Source organism: Excalfactoria chinensis, chromosome 9 (genome assembly GCF_039878825.1).
Source record: "Excalfactoria chinensis isolate bCotChi1 chromosome 9, bCotChi1.hap2, whole genome shotgun sequence".
Lineage (NCBI taxonomy): Eukaryota > Metazoa > Chordata > Aves > Galliformes > Phasianidae > Excalfactoria > Excalfactoria chinensis.
In genome coordinates, this window is record NC_092833.1 from 11,704,044 (window position 1) to 11,729,640 (window position 25,597).

The 25,597-nt window shown below is 42.8% G+C and overlaps 1 protein-coding gene across 4 annotated transcripts in view; it reads left to right on the forward strand.

Annotated features, from left to right (window-relative positions):
- The window catches only part of DIS3L2 (DIS3 like 3'-5' exoribonuclease 2), a 160,828-nt gene that overhangs the window by 13,007 nt on the left and 122,224 nt on the right, over nt 1-25,597 (forward strand). For all 4 annotated transcript variants that reach the window (XM_072344181.1, XM_072344183.1, XM_072344182.1 and 1 more), the window contains 4 exons: nt 4,509-4,667; nt 4,971-5,113; nt 10,242-10,295; nt 12,882-12,983. In XM_072344181.1, coding sequence (XP_072200282.1) covers nt 4,509-4,667; nt 4,971-5,113; nt 10,242-10,295; nt 12,882-12,983 — 458 coding nt within the window. The remainder of the gene's footprint in view (nt 1-4,508; nt 4,668-4,970; nt 5,114-10,241; nt 10,296-12,881; nt 12,984-25,597) is intronic.

Sequence of the window (25,597 nt, forward strand, 5' to 3'; positions counted from 1 at the left end):
TCCAAGGAGTATCCTTTTTCTTCCTGGTACAGAACTCTTTCTCTGAACAGCTACACCAACAGCTGTCTGTGTTTTTCCTTCTAAAACAAAATAGAACAGGAAAAGTACTTGGCTGTTACCATTAGCGGGACATTTAATCTCTTAAATCCACAAAATATTTTTGAAAACATAAATAGCTAGTTACTTGTGACCTGTCTATGACCAGCTTTTTATTGTCATTGCTCACATTTGAGACAGCTTCGCTGGTGTTTGTTGTCTTTGCCTGTGTGCAGTAACTTGATCCTTGATATTGGAGTAGTCATTTAAGTGCTTGGAGTTCTTGTTAGTCACTTTTGTATTATGGCACATACTGGATGTCGCTGGTGCATTAGGAATTAAAAACAATATAACAAGTGTTTCAGCTTTGGAATTTTGAGATGAAATTTTCAGAAGCTCCCGAGCAACGGAATATATCAAATAGTTTGTCCATGGGCTGTTTTGGCCTATGAAAGGGGAAGATGGGGAGATCCTAGCAACCCCCCTACGATGTTAACATAGTTTATACTGGCGAAGTATGCTTCTGTTAGTAGAATTTATTTGACTTTGGAGGAACATATGAACCAGTCGCCTAGTACAACCACACTGACATTAGGTATGTGCCTAGCTGGAGTTACTGGCCAGAAGCTGCCATCCCCCAAGCTGACAGTTGTTCACTTGGGATGGGTTGTTCACAGGTTGGTAGCTGCCGTGCCTTCTTGCCGATGGGTGTATCCTCAGTGGTTTAGTAAGTGCATAGCTGGGCTGTCTTGAAGAGCTAAATGTCAAGGAACCTCTTGGAAGGTTTGAAGGAAATTGGCTTAAGTCATTGAAATGTGTCAGCAGTAAAGTGAAATGTTGTAGGAATACGGGCAAATATTTAGTAACCATGTGTCGAGAGAGTCTCATTAGCTGATAACAAATTGTTCTATTGCATTTTATCAGTTCTGGGGATGTGCTTCTGCTTCTTTTCACGCTTATACTAACTGGATAAGCAGTGGTATTTGAAAGATTCCTTTGCACATCTAGATCATGATCTAATGCTGGGAAGCAATGGGAAAAATCCCTTTAGCAATAGCAGAGCCAGCAGAAGGCCTGGTGCCCAGTTGTGGGCTGATAATGGTAATTAGTAGACGGAAGTATTTAGCGTTGAAAAAGTTCATAACAATAGGGTTGTAGTTCCTTCCAATGTTTCAATGTTCTGTTGAGGAAAAGGAGTTGTGTTGGGGTGGCTGTCAGTGGGGTGAGATCCCTGGAGCTACGGGGCAGTGCCCAGGTGGGACCCATTTGTTGTTCTGCCTGCACTAGCGGTAGGTACAGACCACGCAGATGGGGACACAGCTGGAAGCTCAGATGGAGGTTAAAGTGCCAAGTGATCTGGTAGATGTCCTTTGTCAGGAGAGGGAGCAGAAAGGCTGGGTTGGATGGGGCCTGGATCACCCTGACCTGGTGCATGGCTCAGCCTGAGCTGGTGCCTGACTGAGTGGTTGGCAACCCAGCCCATGGCAGGGGGCTGAAATGAAATGATCTTTGAGATCCCTTCCAACTCAAGCTGCTCTTTGACTACATGGTGTCCGAGAAGTTGCATGTGTACTATTGACCATTCAGTGAGAGGTACGTTCCTTCTCTCCTGCTAGGATCCAAATAGCTTGTCACATGTTAGTGTGCAAACAAAGTGTTTTATTTTTGGTCAATCAAATTTAGGATCTCTGTCCTTTCTTATATAATCCAATATGGAAATTTTGGTATAAAAATCAAAGACTTTGGCCTTGCTAAGTTCATGATTAGTTGACCATATTTGTTGATTTAGTTGTCCACCTGGTTGATCAGCATTATATAGAAATCTAATGAAATGCAGTAATTTTCCAAACATAAACTATAGTGGTTTTCTGTGCATTATGTTGAAATAAGCAGATTTAAAACATCCAGCCTCCTTTCTTACTGTAAGGCAGATCAATTATTCTGGGAATCTGCTTGCTTTCCCCCCCGACCCCTTACCACACTTTAGTCTGTTTCTGCTGCAGGTTTTATTTATTTTATTAAGTCACTGAGTATTTTAATGCCTAGAATGCATTATACTCTGTGTGACATCCACACATTGCTCCTTATCCTAAAAGATTTTATCTTACAGATCTTGCATCTGTAACAACATAGGGAAGTGAAAACTTTCGCCACACCTGGTGCTGGAATAGAGCTTAATTCTGTGATTGCAGTTATATCAGGAAGGGTATTCTGAATGCACCCCGTGCTAGCTATAGAGTTTTGCAAGTTGTGGTTTGCTTTATCGGGTATTGTCTGTTTGTCAATACAAACTGATCAACAAAGGCAGCAGGAAAGCTTACGGGCAGTGTTTCTGTCTTCCAGTTTTGAGGGACAGGTGTGTAAGAGAGGCAAATGCTGAGTGTAGCTGAACCAGATGGCAACCTGTGCTTTTCTCTTTCTCTTAAAAAGAGAAACTCAAGAAATCACACTCATGCAGCATCAGGCGCGTTCCAGTTGAGTGCTAATTGTGACAGTTGTCTGTGGCTTTATAACAGCAGCGGTTTTGTTTAGCCAGAAATGTCAAGGTCAGCACGGTCAGACATTTATCCCAAGTGTCTGTGTGTAGACTGGCTTGCAAGCCAGCTCTGTTGAAGCGCACTTTGTTCATTTGAGTAAATTGTTTCTCTGAATTTGTGTCCAAGTCTGAGCGGATGAAAAAGACTGCTGGAGAAAGAACCAGAGGCTCAAGTGTTAGAAGGGTGTGAGTGCCTCTGATACCTGCCTTGCATGGAAGGTGCTTCTCTGCTGCTGTTGCTGTGCATGAATTTGGGCAGTTGTGGCCCAGGACTTGCTGACATAACAGCCATGGTGAGTGTTGGGGCAGCTCTGCTCCGCCATGGCCAATTCTGGCTCTCAGCTTCCAGACTTTTTAGACAGTTGTGCTCTTTTTCCTGTATTTTAATTTTCTGCTTTTTTTTTTTTTTTTTCTTTCCCCAGCTTAATTACCTGTTAAGATCTAACCTCCTTTTTATCCCAAGCTCTTTAATTCATAGTAGTATTTTCTGTAACTTGCTGCCATAGAAACGAGGACTTTAGAGGACCTTAAGAGCTCATGTAATCCATTGCACTACCTCAAGGAAAAAACTACTCCTGGAGCAGCTCTGACAGACATCTGTCACACCTATTTTTAAGAACCTGCAGCAAGGCAGATGGCATGACCTCTCTGGCAATCAGCCTCCCACCTCTCTTTTTAAATAGCTTTCCTAAGATCCCACTTCTCTTGTTGCAATCTAGGTAAAATTCCTTCTTGGAAGTGCATGAACAGCTTCTCCAGGGCTAGTGATGCTGCCAGTTCAAAAGCTTTGCTGCTCAGATCTCCAGCCCATATATTAAGTGCCTCGTTATCAAACTTAATCTTTTGACCGTTAGGGCATTTGCAAATCAGGTAATTTTAGTTCCTTATAACTGGGTCCGTACAGGTAGCGTTGCCTCTTCTGCATCTGTGGAAATCTCAGTCTGCAGTAGTGCTTGTTGTTTTGCAGCTGTAGCTTCCCTCAGGCTCCTCCCTTTCTCGCCACTGCTTCAGTTTAATTCCATAAAGCACTTTCCAGTGTAGTTTGTGAAGGATATTGTATTTTTTTTAATTACCTTGTAACTTGGATAGCCCCGTAGTAAATAAGTTGGCGTTGAACGTTTTCTGACTTGCAGGTACAAGCTTGGACCCAGGGAGCATAGCCAGGAGGGGCTGGAAGGCAAAGCTGTGATGACATGTTCAGTATCCAGGTGGAGGGCCAAGAGGGCAGCTGCACGGCGCTGGGTTGCATTCCAATGTGCTGATCCGTGGAACAGCGTTGGCATACGCTTTGGAAGCTGCTGCTTGCTCTCCTGGCTGTAGGGAAGGGTCTGAGGTGATGGCAGGGAAGGAAGGGGTGAGTCTTTGCAGAATATTTTTGTATGATCGTGACCTGTTCGGAGCAGGCTGGGCATTTGGAGCCTTGGCATTTCTTGGCCATGTCATTGTGTGCAATGCTGCCTCTGGTAGCAAAAAAAGTTAATTAGTGCAGGGTGTGTTGTTGTGATTTTTTTTTTTCCTTCTTTGTCCTTGAAGTACTTTATTTTAAATGAGAGTTGCAGGGAAGTTACATTTTCTCACTATTTATCTGGGGGCTTAGCGGGGTGGAGGTGGGGGCTTTGGAAACCTTTTAACAATGTCACATTTTATACGCTCTGATGAATTTCCCAGGATTTTGGAAGGGTTGCATCCAACTTTAGGATCGTAATTTCCAGAGTTCCGTTTATGCTAAAGTAAGTTAGTGGTGGATTAAGAGGCACGAAGAGCCAACAGATTACAAATGAGCTAATGAAGACATCATTTCTTTTGGATAAAGAGCATGACTCACAGTTGTGACTGGTATTGAGGCACTGCAGACCATGAGTTTCACCAGGACCGTGAGCTGGCACTGAGGTCCTTCCTCACCCCCCTGCTATTTCAAACTTGTGTTTGATTTCAGGTGCAGAAAAGAGAGGGTTTGCAAGGACCAGAAACAACTCGGAATCTGCGAGAGCTCCCCAGAACTTCGATAGGAAGAGACAACTTTCTGAATCGCAGACAGAAACAATGAGCAATTCAGACAGCAGAATAAATCCTAGACAACTGGGAACTCCCAGAGGTATTAAAGCAGAGCGCGTACACGCTTCAGGAATAAGCTGCCTTGAAGCGTGTGCTAAGTGCTATTAAAAGATGGGCTGGGATGAATGCTCTTAGCTCTAAAATGAGCTATAAAAGCTGTTAATTATTTGTAAAATATGATCATTCCAGGATTTTCAGTGCTCTGAAGCTGGGTGCCAGTATTTCTAGGCAAACCCTTCCCGAAAGTTCAGTTTCCAGTACTGAGCATCTGTACAGCTGCTGTTACATAGATACACAGACAAATTTGGTGGGTAAGATAACACTTATTAATTTCTGTTTGCAGGAGGATCCTATGCTGCTGTCCCAACATCAGGTGACAGAAAGAATCGAAACAAGCCTGCTCGAGGGAAGAAGAAGAGCATATTTGAAGCCTACATGTCAAAGGAAGATGTCTCAGCAGGACTGAAAAGGGGAGAGCTTATTCAGGTGCCTGGAACATAGAATGCTGTTGTGGTAAATCTGTGGAAATCACAGGCAGTTGTTAGAAGTCAGTATCAGTTAATTGCTTGGCAGGGCATTGATGTACAAGTTGGAAATGCTTTCTCTGGAGGTTTTAGAAATAGAATGAAACTTTTTTATATCCAGCTACAGTACAGTTATTGGTTTGACTGTAAAATTCCTGATCCACAATCACAATGAATTGCAGGGTTGCGTGATCTGCCAGCCATGATTGTGACTTTTGTGGAGTTTTAATTACTTTTACCAGTGACAATCAGAAACACAGCAGCTGCTGGCAGCCTCTTTCTTAGTCAGTGTAAGTGAAAAGGAATGCCCTTAGCAAGATGCTTCTTGCTAAAATTCTTTGCAAAGACAGATGTTAGTTCTCACCAACGAGGTGCAAGTGCCTTCTCATCCAGATGTACTCATCTCCTTTTAATTTGTCTCTATGAACTCTTCCCAGAAGCCTCCTTCCCACAAAAAAATAAAACCCAACCATAGGAGAGATGCAGGTCTTGATGTGGTCCCTGAGGTGTCATAGGGTTGTGCCTATGGAGGCATTACAGTAAAGTGTTATAAACTACAAATTAATATCAAACAGCCAGCTAGTAGTGCTGGAACGTGATTTACTTGCATGATTTTCTTTGCGCTCCCTTAAGGTCATAGGGCTGACCCAATGTCCGATGACTGCATGGCTTACTGAAGTAAGGCACAGATATTAGATGGAGCAGGAGAACCCAGGACAGTACAGAAAATCAGCTGCCTGTGTGTTTGTAGTTATTTGCCTTGAACAGGTAGCACGTTCTCATTTCACAGATTCTGTACCCACCAATCAAAGGTTGGACTTCATGCTTCCATTTGCAGCAGCAAAATTGGAGCTGTAATTAGGCAGCAGTTCTTCCAGTATCTAGCACAATGTAGGGGTGGACCTGCCATGTGTGTGGGTCACTGGATCGTGGAGGGTGTTGTGCGTGAAAGCAAGCAGGGCTGAGATTCACTGTGGTGCAGAAGAGGAGAATGTCATACAACAGCAGCTGTAATGCAGCCCTCATTGTGGTGTGATGTAGAGGACACACCCAGCATCCCAGTGAGGTCAGATTGGCGAGGAAAAGGCAGGTGGAAGTCAGTGAGGGCATTCCAATCACTCACACTGAGGCGTCGTTTACCTAAACCAACCACCGGTGCGTTGCTGTTGTAATGCTGGTTCCTGTTGTGATATTTCATCTATACATCAAAGCTGCTGTTGGCATCACCTACCTTTTTTGTCTGATAGCATTACATGCAGAGTGTGTAGACTCCTAGTGAGGTCGACTGCAGCTGCAGATGAGACACATCAGACTATGGTCACTACCTGAGAATACTATGAAAATGCCAAGTCTCAGAAGGCCTGTGATTGCATGCTATCTGGCAAAGCAATCCTTCATTCTTGTAAGTGCGTAGTGTCTACTCTGGGTCATGTGCTATGTGACTGAAAGAGTCACATACGCTTTCTTAGCTGTAGCTGTTTTCCTTTCACCCAGTCTCATGTCTCAGGGAAACGGCTCAGCCTGTACAATCTGGATTTAATCATTTAGGGCTGAGTGTCAGATCATGAGCATCTCAGCTCAGCGTCTCTCATTTTTGACTCATTCATCCTCATGATCTCATCAAGGCCATTCATCATTGCCTTCAAGCAGGATAGGTGAGATCCTGAAATTCAGTGAATGCACTAAAGCACTGCTCTGTATAGTGATAAGAGACATAGTCAACAAATGTGTTGTGTTAATCCCTTAATACAGGACATCAGTGGCCTGCAAAAATGCTTAGTAAGAACTTAAAGAGGAGAAAATACATACTTGTCTGAATCTGATGGTCCTGAAAAACCTTTGAATCGTTTCAGTTGGAAGGGACACTTAAAAGCCATTTGGTCCAACTTCCTGCACTGAACAGGGACACCTACAGCTCCATCAGGTGCTCAGAGCCCCGTCCAGCCTGACCTTGGTTGTCTCCAGGGCTGGGGCACCCACCGCCTCTCTGGGCATCCTGTGCCAGTGCCTCACCATCCTCACTGTAAAAATCTTTTTCCCTTACATCTGGTCTAAATCTCTCCCCTTTTAGTTTGAAACTTGAACACTAGCTGGTCAGCAGCATGGCTCTGAGCAGGAGACTTCCAAGGTGGTGCAGGGAAATGCTGGATGTGTGGGTGGCAGGGAAATGTGAGATCTGGTAGAGAGGAGAGACCCTGCTGTGAACTCTGAGGATGCTGCTGGGCTCTGGCAATGGAGCAGTGCAACTAAATATGCCTGAAAGCACATACTACTGGCAGATGTGGGAGATCTCTTAGATGAAACATGAGTGCAATGAAGATTAAGCAGTCCTAGATCAGGAAGGACAAAAGTGTATCTCGATGGGCGTTGATGTCTGTCAGTAGCGATAGCCTTAATGACTACTGGTACCGTATCTGATATAATTCAGTTTTCAGTAAGTAGCATGGAGAAGTGTGCCCTGCAGGATTCCTGGGTTCATTTAATCAAGGGGTGTGTGCAGAAGTGTCCTTCCACAAGATAAAAGATCCGAGTGCAGGTGCTTGAAAGTGCAGACTTCCCGCTTCCACACCCACAAAGCTGTCTGCAGTGAGCAAACACCAAACGTATCAGGTTGATTGGAATCAGAAGCTGAAGGCAAACAAGATTGAATAACTTCTACATGGTTACGTAACCGGATGGTGTTGGCCATACGCAGCAGATGAAGTCAGGTTATGTGTTAAGGAGCATTGACCCAAAGGACCGTGGTCATCTTATAAAGCGCCAGCCAGAACCTCACGTCTGCCCCACGCCTCCAGCATCTCCCAGACCCTCCCTGCAGGGCTGCTGGGGTCAGGCGGAGCGAGAGCTCGCAGCACACAGGCACTCAGCTTGTTTTGCCACTTGGAGGAGGGTGTTTTAGTTTTTAGTTTGGAGAGCTGGTGTTTTGTGTGTATGAAGGCTGGGGATCCCCCGGCTCTTCATGGGCTGCCTTTTCAAAGGTAGCGTGATAGCAGGGCAGGCACTTGAACAACGACTTTTAGTTTGACACATACTGACCAAGTGAGGTGTAGTTGTTATGCTAAGTGTTGCAAACTGCTGGATTTGAGATCCTTCAGGAATGATCTGAGTATTGCTTGTCTGATTCTAGCTGAAGAACTTGAGAAATGGTAACTTTTTTATATCTTGCTGGAGGAGTTTAATAAAGTTAGGAACTTTTTTTTGACTGGTCTGTGGAAAGCTGACTTAAAATAATCAGAAAGTGTTTTAGAAACCTTCTTCCAAACCTCTATCTTCGTTTTCAAAACAAAGGCTCTACTGCCATAATAATACTGATAAATATAGCAGCTATTATTTGTGAGGTATTGTAAAATAATACAACATTCGTGTGACATCATGAGACTCTGCAGCCAGATCCTCACCCCCTAATACACATATGAGAACAGTTGTTCATTGCAGATGGGGAGAGTGACTGGTTCCAGATATGATATCACAGCGTGAAATGTACAACATTGTAAATAGGATTTTCATAGGCACAGATAATAGGGCCCATCTGCTTTCTAAGATAAATTTTGGGAGTTCCTTGCTTTAAGGAAAGAACCGAAGTATTTTAATGCTACTTGACGTAAGAATTCTAATGCTGATCATAATTAGGTAGTGCATATAAAATGCAGAGAAAGCCGTTACACTGTGAACATGGTAACACTGCTGTGTGTTTGCCTGAGCTGGGTGTCCATGCGCACGTCGCCACTTCGGCGCCTTCTGGGCCGTGGGCACGAAAGGGGATTTTTCACGCTCAGGATGGGCATCTGCACCTGGCTGATTGACAGCTGTCCCACACTGTTCTACAGGGTTCTCCAGAGTAACACGAGATGCCCCCTCATCTGCTTTGTGCTGTTGGGCAGATCCTGGGTGTGAGAATTATTTGAATTATCGTCAAGCGGAGCAATCATTGCTCTTAGTTTTTCTCCCTTCTCTCTGTAGCAGGTTCCTTTGCTAACAGTGTGTTAGTTTTGATGGCTGGTTCTGGGGTATAAGTGGGGAGAAGACCATTGAGAGCTCTCTGTGAAGTATCCCCATGCTTTTCTTTCTGTTGTCCCTGGTCATGCTGGCCATGTGGCTAGTGTGCTCGTTGATGTTAACTTCATAAGGTACAACATGATGTCACAGCAAAGCAAGCAGGTAATGCCTCAAGAATATAGGATGTATGGTGCTAATATTCCCAAAACTTAAAACAAATAAAAACAATGGAAAACCTTCATAAATCTGCACATTCTTCTTCAAGGCAGCAAAATTTCCTCATGTAATCAGCTTTATTTCCCTCTCGTCTGAATGTTTCCCAGAATGCATAAAAAAATTATATGCTGCAGTAAATTCTTAAGGAAGAAATCCCTGCGAGGGGTTCCTATGATTGCTTAACACAGAAGTGCAAACAGATGGAATCTGTTCGTGTAACAAATTGGCCAGCATTATTTCAAATACCCAAATGGAGGAAGCTTAAACTTTTCAGCACAAGGCAAAACACCTGTGTTAAAGCAGATAGCCAGTTAGCAGGGCTGTGGCTCCAGGAGAATCAAGTGCTGTCAGCTTTAACTGCAGCCACCTGAACCCCAGATCCTGGGACCCTCTCGGGATGGAATCACAATTGCATATCCATGCAACCTCAGCAGGTCAGCTTTTCCTTCTTCCTCCTCTTCTCCTTCTAAGCAAGGCCAACACTCTCCTTTTCTAAAGCAGAGCAAAACAAATGGCTTCAATTGTCCTTTTTAAACGAAGTTGGTGGATGCTCAGCAGGAAATGTGTGAAGTGAACAGGAGGGCTTGTATCTGTAGATCATGCAGTAGCAGCAGCAAGCAATGATTCAACATCTCCTCTGTGACAGACTGCAGTAGATCAGCTTAAGCCTATGATGAAGCTTCCTTTTGGCTAGAAATTGCTCGGATGCTAAGTTGTCAAGACTTAAAATGTATAATGGAAATTTAGACGTATCTCTCATGTTTCACAGCAGATATATTACCCACAGCTCTAATTTAACTGATGTTGTATAGAATTAATAAGATTCAGGCATAATCTTTCTCTGTCTCCTTTTTTTTAATTATTTTTTTTTATTTAAGGGGCCCTTGAGAATAAATCCTAAGAAGTACCATGAAGCCTTCATTCCATCTCCAGTAAGTGTGATTTTAAAATGCTTTAAAGTCCATAAGTAAAGGTGCATTAAGATAGGAGTTATGCTGTGTATGAAAGGTCACTCAGAGGTGAGCGAGCTAGAATAAATGAACATGATCTGGATTTACTTTTAAATCAGATACTCCCAAACAAATCTTGCTTTTTTATCCTTCAAAGAACAACTGACTTTGCTTGTGCTGAAGCTGGGGATACCGCTGTGTCCCACAGAAGCCAGCTGAACTCAGGTTTGAGGACCACCACATAGCGTAACTGTAAACCCCTGGTTCATGCCTACAGAGGTTTTATAGATTTTCCACTGATTTGAGTTAATCTTCCCTAAACAAATATGCTCTCCTTTTTCGATCTGCTGCATGAGCTAATTTGAAAAGTCATTCCAGAAATAATACGCATGATTCCTTTTCATGTGCCCGCTTTTGCACTAGCTGGATATTGGTTGGCTTGGGATGTGTTTCTGTCACGTGGGACTGCCTTGTGCCCCTTCTCCCTTCTTTATGTCAACTGAAAAGAGGGGCTGTTCTTGCTCTGACAGATGCTTTAGGAACTTATATTTCATATAGCTGTATTTGCCACTGAGGGTAGCAGGAGGGTTTGCAGCCTTAGTGTTCTGCAGGGCTTCCCATCATTACCAGATGCTGCAAGAGCTACAGCTGTGAAGTATCACCCCATCTCCCCTGCTGCTGTGTAGGGCACCATCCCCTCTGCTTGCAGCTCTCCCTTGGCTACAGCTTCATGGATGTTCAAACGCAACAGCTGTTCACCTTTTAACACCAGCAGTCCCAGCATGTTTCTTGCTGTGAATGTTCTGTCTGTCTCTCTGTTGCAAGGCCCAGAGCCTTTCTCTTAAAAACCATGGGGAGAAGGAAGGCAGGGAAAAAGGGCAGAATAAACAAATTGTCCTGAATGCCAGCCTGTGTCTCACAGCATAGAGCAGCTGCACGTACAGACAACGACAAAAAAAAGGCATTTTCCTTAATAAATGACTCTGATGAAGTGGTGGATTTAGGTGAGGAGCTGGGGCAGAAGGCAGAGGGTGGGGAGGAATGAGGAAAAAGACCATGTGTAAAAAATCTGGCTTTTTGAAAAGAACAGCTTCCAATTTGAATTATGTTGGTCCAAGAGGCTCTGCAATTTTTCTGCATCTTGTCATGGGAGGCAGCTTTCACACAGCTGTTGAGCTGCTGCTGCTTTTCTTTCTAAGAGTAATTTGGTCTCTTGGAGGACGGCCTTAGTTTCGCATCACGGCAGGGTTCTGTCGTTTCACTGTTTTGGTATCTAAGCAGAGTAAGATATTTATGTGATATTAAGGCCTCGTGTTTTCAGGTTATAAAAAGTTTTTCTTGGAGGCTGATTGTGCTGGTAGTTCTGATTGGATTTACTCGAGCATTTGAGATTCAGGAGCATGTATCTGAGAAGCCGCTAACGTTGTGAGTGAGATTTTAACTTTTGTGAGGCAGCTTTTTCGCTGAAAGGCGGTGAAGTTTTAATCTAAGGTAACTCATCCTTTATTTTTTGTGTACTTCAAAGTGATGGGGATCCATGAGCTCTCTGATGGAAAACACTGTTCACTGCTCACGTTGACACTGAATGCTCACACTGTTTGACATGTTCGTGGTACTGTAAACAGATTCATGGAATTCTTCATATACCAAAATCTGGGGGAATAGAAATGAAAGCAGCAAGAGTGCTACAGCTAATCAGACAAACATAAGGACAACATTGGCAATCACTTAAAAACTAAAACATCTGCGTTGGCATCTTCAGAAAACTTTGTCTTTATTCATCCCATTAAGAAAATCTTTTGCTCCAAATCTAGATTAGCAGAATGCCAAACGTGTCTGGGGTGCATAATCATAGTGCCTACAATTAGTAGAAGCTCTTGTGCAAGGTTGTTAACAAAGAGTATTGAGAAAAGATGTCCTAACACGTCTGCTTCAGCAGATGATCCTCATGCCTGCAGTTGGCTTCTGTAGTCACCATTTCTTTCTGAATTTGTTCTGACATCAGTTGTGCCCGGTGTGGGATGTACGATGTTTCTTCATTCAAAAGAGCTGCATCCCCAGCCTCTGTCCAGGCCACCTCCACAGGCTGCCTTGCTGCTCCCTCTGGCCCTGCTTTCCCACCTCCTGCAGGACAGCAGCAGGCAGCTCTGTGCAGGGCACTTTGCAGAGACTGCCTTGTAAACATGATCTGAACAACAGCTTTTACGGTGCTTCAACTGGGAACTTAATACATGGAGAACTGTAGCTGCGGAGAGCTCTCTACCCATTCCCAAGAGTAACTGTAGAGGAACTGAGCAGAGTTTGCAGACAATATATTTGGAGAGCTTGACTCTGCCTTGGATAAATACTGTGCAACTACTGTGCTGGCACATGCATACAAAGAGCTTATTTGCTGAAAGATGTTGCATATTGAAGGGCATGTGGTGAATCCATTTCACTCCTGTGCTCGACTGCAGGATGTTTGTCTCACTTGGGTGTGTCTTGTTGATGACAGTCTTTTAAACCTCATAACAGCCGTAACTTAATATGCTTTGCTCTGACGTTGATTTTTTTTTCCTCCTTGTCTAGGATGGGACTCGCGATATCTTTATTGATGGAGTGGTTGCTCGCAACAGAGCCCTGAATGGTGACATCGTGGTGGTGAGACTGCTTCCCAGGGAGCAATGGAAGGTCAGTTCAGTGTTTATGACGTGACAGAAAGATCTTATTGCTTTTCTCTTCCCTAAAGTTAGGGCCTAAACAGAGCATAGAGAATTTCCTACAAATCAGATTAGTTAAACTGCAGTTTGCACTGCTGTGGATTAAAGTATTTATCTATTACAATGCCCGGAAGGAGCAATACCTGAAATGTTGAAACATCATTCTTTATGTGGAATGACCTTTGTTACCGCTGCGTGAAGTCTGATGACAAGGCTGATTCAAAGTGCAGTTGTTAGAGGTTACTTTTGATATCTGGTCTTCATGCTCTGGCACCGGATAGCTCTGATTGGGTATTTGCAATTGCTGTTGTTATTTCACAAGTGCTATTCACAAAGCTTTCGTAATGATGAACCCTTTCTACTTTGTGGCTACTCAGTCCATGGAAAGCTCATCCTGACACAGCTCCAGATTTTGTAGTATTACCCATCCTCACATGACTGAAGAATGTGTAAAGTAACCAGAGCAATGCAAATGTGAGATAATCTGTTTTTCATTTTAATGTCCACGAAGTCCTCTCTGTATTATGTTTTTTCTTTCACCAATCAAAGTCCAAGTCCTTTCAAACAGCAGAACGATTTCATTTTGTTTACAGGTTTATCTTTAAAAGTTTTATGCAAGAAAAGTTCTTTCATTTCTAGAGATGTAAACTGTGGGAAATGTTAAGATACAGTCAGCACTTGTAACTTGGGTTTGTATGGGTGAGCATGACAGCGCTGCCTCAGTTTGCTTTCCACACTCATAGTTTTCAAATTCTTCTTAAGAATATGAAGCCTACTGTATATTGTTTGGACAAAAGTAATGAGGGTGATTCCAGCAGGGTGGGAACTGTACTGAACTGTTTTGGCTGGGTTCTTTCTACTGATTCGAGCTACCTTCTCTGTCTGAGGTTGTGTGATTTTAGACATGCAGATGCAAGGTTTTCAGTCTGGTCATTTATGGAACTTCTTATCTTGGCTGTTTAATAACTATTGGAGTGATGGTTTGAAATGCATTGGAATGTGTCTCTTCCTTTTAAATCTGCATGAAATGAGTAAATGAGCTATGTGTATATTGGCACATGAAACTGCAAAACTGCCTTATGCAACAGATCATCATCAGTGGGAACTAAAACATTATACATATATCCATATACAGTAAAGGCGTCTGCTGCAGTCTGTGTAGCCTCTGAGAACCGAGATTGAAGGCTGAAGCAAAAGTTCTTTGACAACTTTTCGAGAGTCCAAATCAGAGTTCAGGAAAGCTGTGTTGACTGCTGTGAGTTTGCACCACTGAATCCCTCTGAGTAGATTGTATTTAGTATGAGACTATTTCATCTAGTTGGAAAAATGGAATAGTTTGGTGCTTAGATCCCCTGCCAAGATCTGCCAGCACAAGGGCTTCTTTGTAAGACTGATGCAGGTTGCCTGGGCTGGAAGCTTTGTAGCTTTACAGTTTTATCACCGGCTCTAAGCAAAGATATTGCCCATCTCACTTATCCTCATACCTTCATACGTTCTACACTAATGGTCTTTTGTGAATAGGTGAGCAGTTTTATAAGAAGAAGAGTTCCAAGCATTTTCTCTATTCTGGGCAAATGCTGAAGTAAATAAAACTGATGAAGAAATGGTGTCTGACTGCAAGGAGGCAATTCAGAAGGCTTCAGTGTTTTGTACTACAATTATGATCCTTTTGTGGTGAGTTTAACCTTGCCAAGTGAATTAGCTGGAACATGCCAGTCATGTTTTTCAGCCACACAGGTGCTGCCCTATGTAGTGTTATTTTTTGTTTCTTGCCATCAGCAGCTTAATCAGCGATGACATCCCTTTTCCCCTATTCCCTGAATCTCTTGCTATGTGCTCGTGTTTGTATTAGTTCTTTGGGAAAGGTGCCATAAAGTTGCACTGAAAGATACTGAATTCTGCCAAGTAATTCCTACTGATTAATGATAAACTGTCGCAAGCTATTTTAGGTTTTTCCATTTGTTTAGTCTCATGCTGCTGCAAAGCTGCCACATAGGTATCTTGAGGATTTTCTCCTTCCCGTTGGGCCTTTGGAGCAAGCTGAACAGCTTCAATTATTTCCTTGAGAAATGTAAATCAGACGGGTGGTATAACTGATGCTCTCGGAGGAGACTTTACAGGCTCTGTACATATTGGTTTGTTAGGATGGAGATGTGCGTGCTGATCGTTTTTATGGTTCACCATTCCCAAGCCATTAGCCTGCGTTCTGCTGAGGGCTGAGCTGCTTTATTTGCTGGCGAGCCTGTATCCTGCAGAAGGTAAGGCTGCTGGTACAGTTGTGCCTTCAGTACATCGAGCACCCTGCACATCCTCTGGGTGCTGCCCGAAAATCTGTCTTAAGAGAGGTTTCTCCAGGGGTGCACTGTGTTCTGCTCTGCCTGTGGTATTGATGCCTTATCCACAGGTTCCATTGTCACAGTGAGACATATGGGAGCTTCTAAGTATTCTGGACACTTTATGTAATATCTTCTTTGAGAGACAAAGCAATCTTTTCTTCCTCCAGCCATCCACTCCCTGGCTCAGTGGTGGGAAATTTGTCGGGCTTGAGTTTCTCAGCATCATGTCCTTCCCGACGTGTGCATTGAGAGGTTGGATGAGTGCTGTGGTCCTCCCTGGGCTTTTTCTGCCTGTTCTCCCATCCTCTGGGAGAGCTGCTTGCTGGTCGGGGCTGGTCAGTTTGTCAGTTCATGTTTCTGTGCTTGCTATTGGCTCGGATCAAGAGCCAACTAATTGGATGGGGCGCTGAAGGAGAGACATCGTGTCCTGGGATTTTTGTTATCTTGTGCTCCAGCAGAAGGTAGCCGCTGCCTCCTTGCCAGGGCAGAGCGGCTGGCGTTGCGGTGACCACATTTGGAGGCTGTATTTCAGAAGTTCCTCTCTTGTCCTCTTGTGTTACATCTTGGGAATACTGAGGTACTATGGTAACTTTCAAATATTTAGCTGTTGCAAAGTAAGGTATTTGACTTAGACTGTTTTTCCAGGTACTTAACCTACTCTTAGCGAATGAAGTCAGAGTATCATCGTAGTCAGTTTGACTGTCCCCCTCCTCATTTGAGCTGTAGGGCTTCCCTGAGTCTGTGCCTCAATTTTGTGGAAGAACGTCATGATAAATGATAGCCGGTGACGGAGAACTTACCTCAGACCTTGTCAATTATTCTGATAAGGAAGAAAAACAGCGCTTTTATTTCTTGACTGATTTTCACTACTTTAAGTTCCAGCCATGGGTTTTTATTGTGTTTTATGGACTTGTGCTTACATCAATTTCAGGAGCTTCAATTATACAGTGACATAATTACTGGAAGGCAAAAAAAATAATAATGATGATACGATGATTACAGCAATATTTCTCAAGCTTGTCAAGGAGGGAAACTGCGTGTCAGGATAAAGGATAAACCCAACCCATCTTTCCTTGCAGCCTCTTTTTGCTCTTTTACCTTCTGCTTTATTGCCAGATAGAATTTGTTCAATTTCAGATAGCTGTTTTGGTTTTTCTTGCAAGATGTAATTTCTTTGGTAGAAGGAAATCGCATAATAAGTCACTTGATATCACTTGGGGCTTGGATTCCTGGCCCAATCTCTGGTGCTTTCAGAACAGTGGTTTATAACGTGGAATGTTTTTCATGACAACCGTCTCACGCTTTGCATGCTATGGCTGAAACTTTAGAGTCCTGCTCTGAAAACAGTACTCACAAGGACTTTATGCTGCAGATTTGACTTGTGCTGCTCAAGGTTATCTGAGAGGATCTTTGGGGTTCAACCCCTTATCAACAGGAGAGAGCTCTGGTTCTTCATTTTCTTGCAGCAATGGTATATTCAAATGATAATGTGTGCTATATGTATATAATAATAACAATGCGTATTAACTAATAGCATAATAATAAGGGATTAACCTACTAATTTTTTCAGCTGCCGTGTTTGGTCTGGTCAGGAGGTCTCCATGGCCAAGGCTGTGGTTTACATACATCGTGTGCTGATGGATGAGAGGTCCAGCATTTTGGTCACAAAGTGCCCAACATGTTAGCAGTAGCCATTTCTATGAGAACACATTCTGTTCAACAGAGGTGTCAGACACAATGCAGCAGCAGATCTCAGTACTGCCTCTTTCGGAGCTGTACATCAGATAAATATTTAAACACCTTCTGTACAGAAGATGTAAGCTGCAATTCACTTTTCCCAACTGTGACTGTTATTGGCATAACTACAAAAGAAAAAACACAGAGTAGGAACGATTTGATTCAAACTCGTCACGAATACTATCATGTATAGTTTGAACAGAGCTATGTATCCTGGCAAACCACTGCTCCACTGTTGGTGTGAACCCCTGAACCATCGGCTGGCCGGGGGGGATGCTAGCTTTGAATTTGCCTCAGTGAATAATGATTCGTTTCCACCAAATTCTTCTGAGAGTCCATTTCTTCTCAAAATCTCCCAGCTAATGTAAGGATAACAGTAACGCAGGAGGAGATAGGGTTCTTACAGGGTTATCACAGCAGTACTGTTTGAGTCTGACAATCAAGAATGTTGTTTGGAAACATTACGATCATAATAATTATTATTAAAAAAAAAAAAGAAGAAGTTCTGGAGAAGCCATTATTGAACTAGTAAGTGTTCTGGCATGTTAAAAGCGTTCAAGTGGAATTCATGATATCCAGGAGTAAAGTGGGAAGCCTGGGAAGCCAGCTAGGAAGGTGTCCAGAAAAGCAGAGCTGTAGCAGATGTGGAGGTCTGATGGATGTTGCTGGGAGGAAGGGCAGCTGGTGTTTTGTTTTGTGACTTTATAGAGAGGGCTGTGAGTTGCACACGGGTGTGTGCGCCCCCTCCCCATCTCGGAACATCCCCAAACACAAACAGCTGGAGAAGCCTCACTACAGGCTTACTTTCTGACAGTGCTATCCTGTAGGTGACCACACATTGTTCCACAATGCAGGGCCTGGTGGGCCTTCAGTGTTTGGGCTGAGTGTGGGATAGGTGGGCTGATAGCAAAAATACCCTGAGAACATAAGTTGCTCAATGAGAGATACGTAGCATGAAATTTCTTCTTCTTCTGGATGTTGCTTTCATGACTTGTTCATCAAATATTGCTTGAATTAAACAAAGTTTTAATGCAGCGAGTTTTAATAGAAAGACCGGGCATGCTTTTTATGAAAAGTAATGAAATAACAAGAATGTTTTTGAACAGTGTGGTGTCCTCCTAATCCTTCCTCCTTCTGTGCTGCATGAGTGATGTTAGAAGGCAGAATGTTTAGGTAGGGATGAAGGCAAGGGACTTATTATTGACTGCATCCTCCCTTAATGGCACAGAATTACATCATGGTTTGACTGCCCAGATTCAAGGTGTTGCCTTCAGTGAACCATCAAGCACTGAATAATAATCCATCTCACATGCAGTTGGTTGTTAAATCCCCAGTGGAATACCAGCAGAGAAGCCCCTAGTGATGGGGTGACTTCGAGCTGAATGGTGCCACTAAATTCACCATGTTCCTGGAGGAGCTGTGCCTTGAATGGGAGAGATTGTGAGAGCCTCTGTTCCTATTTCAGAATAGGACTCCAGCCAACATTTAATACCTGATCTCTATTACTGCTCATTTTTCTCCTTGGTCACATGAATATAACCTAGTACAGCAAATTGTTTCCTTCAACAACTGACTTTTCATCAAATGATTGTTTGAAACGCTGTTCTTCCAAGTCTTCTGTAAATATGCACACATCACTGTAGAGTATTCTTAATCCAGTCTCTTATGTAACCACTATCATTTTGGACTTTCCTTAGTCCTTACTTCCTGTGGAATTAGTATTTCTTAGAACTGTTTGCTCTTTGCCAGTTTGGAGACATGTTTGATGGTATCGCATGAGTGTTTGGAGCCCGCACCTTCTGAAGGAGGGTTAGATACCTGTTGTTGCGATGGTGTTGCACTGGGGAATGTCACACATGTTTAACTCACGCAGCTTTTTAATAAATGCTCCTTGAAAGGCCGTCCAGATTTTCAATAGTCTGGGCTTCTTTCAGATCCTCACAATTAGACGTAAGTTTAAATGGAGTGTTCTGATGATAAAGGTCCTCTCCGGCCTAAGCTTTGTACAGTGAATATTATACTGTGAAGAAAGGGCCAAGTGAGTTAGATTAATTTTTAAGGAGATCGCACCCTTGATTTAATTTGAGATTTGGAAAAATGAAGAGCTAACGTGACACCAAAAAGCTGGTAATCGTGACCACCCCGAGATGTTTTGGATGGTATCCTGGGTTCTGAAGAGAAGAAGTGCTGTGTATCTGTGGCATGTTTGTTCTTGCTGTCGGCTGGCAGTGACTGGCTGCAGTATTTGCATGTGGTCAAAGCTGCTAAGATGGCTCATTAAGTCTTTCTCTTATTTCCTTAACTCATGTTTATTTTTCTTAGAACCATAAATCAGAGGAACAGGGGATCTGAAATGGAGGTCATTTGTGTAAACAAAGGGTTGCAGCAGCTGGTGGTGTGGGGGTGACAGGGTTTTCTACTACAGATTCTATGGGGCAAGATGTGGAACCTCATTAATAAACAGCTGGTTCTTGAAGATAAGGAAGATATTTATTGTTAGTGATGAAATACCTTAAATTTGTGGGCAGAAGGTAATTTGTAACTCAGAAAAGCTGTTGCCAGCCTAGTAGGTAGGTTTAGAATCTGCCTGTTGCTAGCTGCCAAGTGCTGGGATGACTGAGCCTTCTCCCCAGCACCGATTTCATGTTTGTGTCTAGACAAAGCAAAGCCCTGTTAGGCTGAGGCCTTCCATTGCCCCTGTCATACTTCCATGGCATCACTTGCTATGGGGCGAGGGTGAGGGGGAGTTCCCTTCTGCTCAACCTTTAAAGCAAATGTTAGGCAGATCACAATAGAATTAATCTATTCTAGGTGCATTCGTGCCATGGAAGATGCCTATTCATCAACAGCAGCTTTCTTAACACTACCAACTTAAGAAGTCTTACTTCAGCTGCTGCCTGATATTATCCTTAACCTGATTAACATACAAATCAATGCTCTGGAATCTGTATCTGTGGCAGCATCTCTTTCTGCAACATCTTGAAGAATTGCAAGTGATTCTTTTAAAATGAAGCTTCTTGTTTAAGAGCTGTCAGTCATAACGCTGGAAGGTAAATTAAGATTCTGCCTGATTATCTTTTCCAACCAATTCCTCACTACTTTGTTGCTGTGCGCTTGACATCACTTCTCAACATGTGCTTGCTGATAAGACAACTGGTGTTTGCAGTTTTGAAGGTCCCAGATTCAGGACAGACTGCTGATCTACAAAGTATGCTGAAAATGGCGTTGCTTATTATTTTTATCGTTGTTTCTATTGGTTTATTTTTGTTTTCTACAAACCAGACAATAACTGGTTCATAAACACGTCTACATCTTTTGTGATTTTGTAGCTAATTTCTTTTAAGTTCTCCATTATGCTGAACATTCATCCACGTTCAGTATTATTTTCTAGGGATGGAGCATTTCTTTTTTTTTCTAACCATTGTCTAAATTATTTTAAAACAGAAAGCAGTGCCAAAATACGTATTTCTTATTTGTTGATCAGTTTTGGAAGTGTGAAAAGGAAGAGTTGGCATGATGTAGTGAGCGCTTGTGTATTTTGGTTGTGAAAAGTGACTGGTGAAGAATTCTCTAGGCATTATTCCATGTTCTGTCTGAAAGGCATCCTCTTCTCGTTTCTGCATGAAGGTGTATATCCTGTTTGGTGCTTGTTGGTGCTTGGAAATCCCAGCTGTTTTCACTAATTACCTTGCAGTTAGGGCGTCCTCCTGCTTTTGTTCTCCTCATATTTTGGCTTGTTGTTGGAATGAGTGTTGACCACTGTTGTTTGTACACTGTGTTTAAGTTAGGTATCAGGATAAGCTTCTTTATAGAAAGAGTTGCTAGGCACTGGAACAGGTTCCCCAGGGAAGTGGTTGAGTCACCATTCCTGAATTTATTTAAAAACTGTCTAGATGTGGTTCCCTGGGGACATGATTTCATGGTGGGTTGTTAGAGTAGAGGTTGGTTACACTGAGGTTGGCCTTGATGATCTTGATGATAGAGGTCTTTTCTGGATGTGGTGCTCAGGGATATGATGGAGTGGAGGGTTGTTGGAACTAGGGTAGTATGGTTAAGTTGAAGTTGGACTTGGTGATCTTGAAGGTCTTTTCCAACCTGAGCAGTTCTATGATTTTATGTGAAAATTGACATCTCTTTTACTGAGGCCTTCAGCTCCCTCATGGGAGATATATATATATGTATGGATCCCCAGGTTTAATGGAGAGCCATTAGTTCAGTCTGGTTTAGTTCAATAGCTACGCTTCAAGCACAGAGCCATGTTTTGACAGCACTGGCGTTATGTTATCTACTCTTAAAACTGTTTATTCTTTTTACTTTTCTGCACAGTTGTTGAGCTATGGGTGTAATGTGTTTATCAGCTTGGATTCGCTTCTTGGAAACTTGGTTTACCTCTTTATGTAATAGTTTATCACTAATGCATGGTAACGTTTCCTGGCAGGATATGCATTGTTAAAGTTCATTAGTAGAGGGGGGGAAAAAAAAATCACAGGAGCGGATGGCTACCCTCTTGTAAGGTTCAAAAGTTTGTGAGGCAAAGGAAAAATGTTCTTCATGGCACCTGACATCATTTTAGTCCCACCGTGCTACTTTCCCATGGGTGACTCCTATCAGTGACTACGATATAACGGAGCCCAGCGACTAGGTGTGGTGGCAGCTGTAACTGTCAGATGGAGGAAAGGCTGGGAGGGGAAAGCTGGCCTTGTCAGGGCAGTGTCTCTGGCTGTACAGTAATTTCCTATGAGCTGACTGAGACCTTGGGCGGTCTTTTTGCTACTATACACAAAACCATGAGCATGCATCGAAATTCATTTCCTCCCCCTCCGCAATTGTCTTTTGATCACTGAAGGACTCTGCGTTGTCCGGTAGTCAGTTTTAGCTGCCCACCCTTCTGTTCCAGCAAAGCCACTTATGTGAGTTCATGAGTGAGTGGCACATCACTGTAGCAGCCAACTTTATTGACATGGGAATGGGCCTGGGGCCTGAGGGTTGGCTTTGGGAGGTAAGCTGCTGTGATCGTAAATAAACTGTTATCCTGCGCTTCAGTGCTTCAATTTCCAAGCATTAATTTCTTCTAAGTGCTTTGTAAAGGCAGAAAGAGAAAATAATCTGCAGTTAAACTAATCTCTTCTAACAATGTATAATGTGTTCTGAGGATCAGTGCTTGAGCAAAGGGCGTTGTCCAAAATGACAGACAACAAAATACACATAACTGTGCAGTGCTGGTAGGAAATGGAGCTCCCAACCTTATCACCCTCTGATTAAACACTGTGGTTTTACCCGCCAGGGATCCATTACTTTAGAAAGCCGTAAGTATGTGTCAAATGCTCTTCATTCGGAAATTTCACATCCTGTTCCTTTTGTCTTCATAGACTTGCCTCAACACCTCTGTTGCTCAGCAGGCTAAGATTGCTCCCTCCTACCCCACCTCAGGGATTAAATGTCATGTGTTGTACCTTTCCCCGGCTTTAACTGTGTATGAAATCATTAAGGTTGGAAAAGACCACTAAGATCACCAAGTCCAGTCACCAACTAACTCATCCCCACCATACCCACTAACTGTGTCCCTCAGTGCCACATCTCCACAATTCTTGAAGACCTCCAGTGATGGCGACTCCAACTCCCTGGGCGGCCAGTTCCAACATATCACTGATCTTTTTGAGAAGAAATTTCTCCTAATATTCAACAGAAGTAGCTGTTTGCATGGGGACTTTGTGTCACTTGAGTGACCAGGATGAGAACAGTCCTTTGGCTCTGCTGAGCGGCTCTGTGCCTGTTTGTTAAAGAAACTCCCTTTCCTTTGTAGATGTGGTGTGAAGGAGGTACAGACAATGATCCTAACTCCTGTCTACTGACAAAGTTTCTGAGATGTTCTTAGGATGGATTGGATCAGCCATTTTTAGGATCAAGCTGAGGCATTGAAACAGGCTGCCCAGAGAGGTATTGGAGTCACCATCTGTGGAGGTGTTAAGGAAATGCAGAGATGTGGCACGTGGTTGGTGGGGATGGGCTGGGTTGTTGGACTTTGATGATCTTTAGTGATCTTTTCCAACCTTAATGATTCTGTGGTTCCAGCTGCATTCATGGCTGGATGTTTCATGTTTAGTATAGGATTATGATATTAAAAAAAGCAATGAAAAACATCAATGTGGGGTTTTTAAATTGCCATATGTGTTATTTATTACTTGCTGCCACCTTTTTAAGCTTTTCAGATCTTCTTCAGGGTTGGTCAGAATGGCATTAGGCATCCTGCCTGCTCTGAAATGAAAGATAATGTTGGATTATCACCAACTCCATTGTTTCTTGGGACATGGCCAGGGTAGTTCTATTTGTTTCTATAGCCACTATAGCCACATACACACAAACTTTTCTTCATGATAAAAAGATAAAAGCCCTCTTCCCCAGACAGCATTAATTACTGTGATACATAGACATGAAAAAACTATGTCTCAGACCAGTGAGATTTTCCCACCCCACGCTTCCCTGTATTCTCAGTGTGCAGATGTAAATACAGAACAGCTGAATGAGTTTAAAATGAGGAAGTTCAGTTCATGTCTCTTTGATAAAAGGTAATGAATACGAGCAAGAATTGTTTTGAATAACTGAGGAGTGTTTAAATCATGCCTAATACATTATGCATGAAAGTGTAAGTACGCCTCCGTAAGCGTTGCAGTTACAGTTGGGCTCAGTCAACCTTTCTGTGTTACAAGCTTAGAAAATTGAATGCAACTCTACTGTAAAACTTGGTCTGGCCAGAAAACTGACTGTAAGGGTTTGTTTAGAAGCCAATGCTGTGTGGACAAAATTTGGTGAGGCTGTTTAGTGTTTTTTTTTCAAATTATGCACACTGAAGTGGTTTCATATCACTTTGAACCCATGGAAGGACTTAACTAAATAATTTTCTTCTAGAATGCGGTTTTGTAACTTAGGACTTCAGGATCAAAACTTGACGCGTATTCCAAGGGTAGCAAACGAGAGGATGTGTTTAAACTTTTGCAGTTTCTTTGGAAAAGCTTATGCGTGCAGGAAGTGAATACTTCTAGAACCCAGTCAATTATACAAGTGCACGTGACTATTCCAGTGTGATCGATGGGGAAACCTCATCTTAAGCAGCTGTTGGCACGATCCACAGGAATGAGCCGCTCCCTCTGGGGGTCAAGAGTACAGTAGTACCTGTGTGGCAATTTCTGACTGTGTGAGAGGAACAAGAGTGGTGTAAGTTTCCAAGAAACTAATAGATCCTTAAACTGTAGCCTACAAAGTTTCCGGCTAATATGCTTGAGTAGCTGAAACTCCCCAAAATCATGTATTTTATCATTAGATGTAAATGAGACGCACTACTTCTGTAGCATGCTTGTTTCTCTGTGCCTCAGTTGCAATATCCATATGTTTCGTATGACATGATGCATAATATTTATACAGGTGAGAGCAGTGTCTAACTACGTACAGATCTGTATATTAATTTACTTCAACCCCTGCTTTCAAGCAGCCATAGCAAATTTCTGTTTTCCTTTTGGAGATCTGGTGGATTCTGAGGGCTGGTAGGTGTTTGTTGCCTGATTGGTTTATGACATTGACAGTATTGAAGCTATTGATGTTGGAATTGTGTCTTTCAGTTATAAATTCATAACTTTCTGTAGTATCATTTGAAGTGGAATTTGATGGGAGCAGCTCCTGAAGTCATGGATGAAATAAGAGTTATATGCTAAAATGTGTAAGGATTGCAACTGGTTTTCAACTCCGTTTCAAAGTATCAGCTTTATTTTTAACTTGCCCGAAGAAAGACTTTGAGCAACATAAGTATACGGACTGCACTGGGCAAGGAAAGCAGAATTCTTTTAAGACATCATAAAAACCATTTATATGGTGAAGTTTGGGTAGAACATTTTAATTGCACTTGTAGGACTGCACATAAAGCGGTGAAAGAACTTCTGGGAGGTTTTAAGGCAACTTTACAAAGTGGTCAAATTAGGAAGAAAATTATGAGCTAAGAACTGAATAACTCGCTTAGTTTTATTGTGGTGGAGTCCCATTAAGTTTTTACAAGGAAGCAGGTTTGATCATGCACTTGGTTTGAAGTCAAGTTTGCATTGCATGTAGTCTTTGTTCTTCAGAAGCCTTTCTTAGTTGGTTTGAAGGTGCTTCATGAAGGGAAGATGCCTTTGTTGGAGGTGTTGGCTGTGTCTGCCCATGGCAAGCTGCGCAGGTGCTGTGATGCAGAGCAGGGAGCTGTGGTGTGAGCTGGTAGGTCATCGATAACCTTTGTATGCTTAACAGGACAAATCCTTCCGTTCCATTGTTCCACTGCAAGCAGACACTTATCTCCGGATGTTTTTGAACTTGTATCCCTTTTAATTTGTTTTGGATTGTGGACTGCAAATCCCATAACCTCCTGATGTCATCTGCCCTTTGGCCCTCATGTAGCCTGGCTGAGGAGGTACAAGCAGGGATTTTGGTTTCCAAATGGAGAATAGGGTTTGGGATTTGAATCCGCAGCAGCCCCAAATCAAACTGC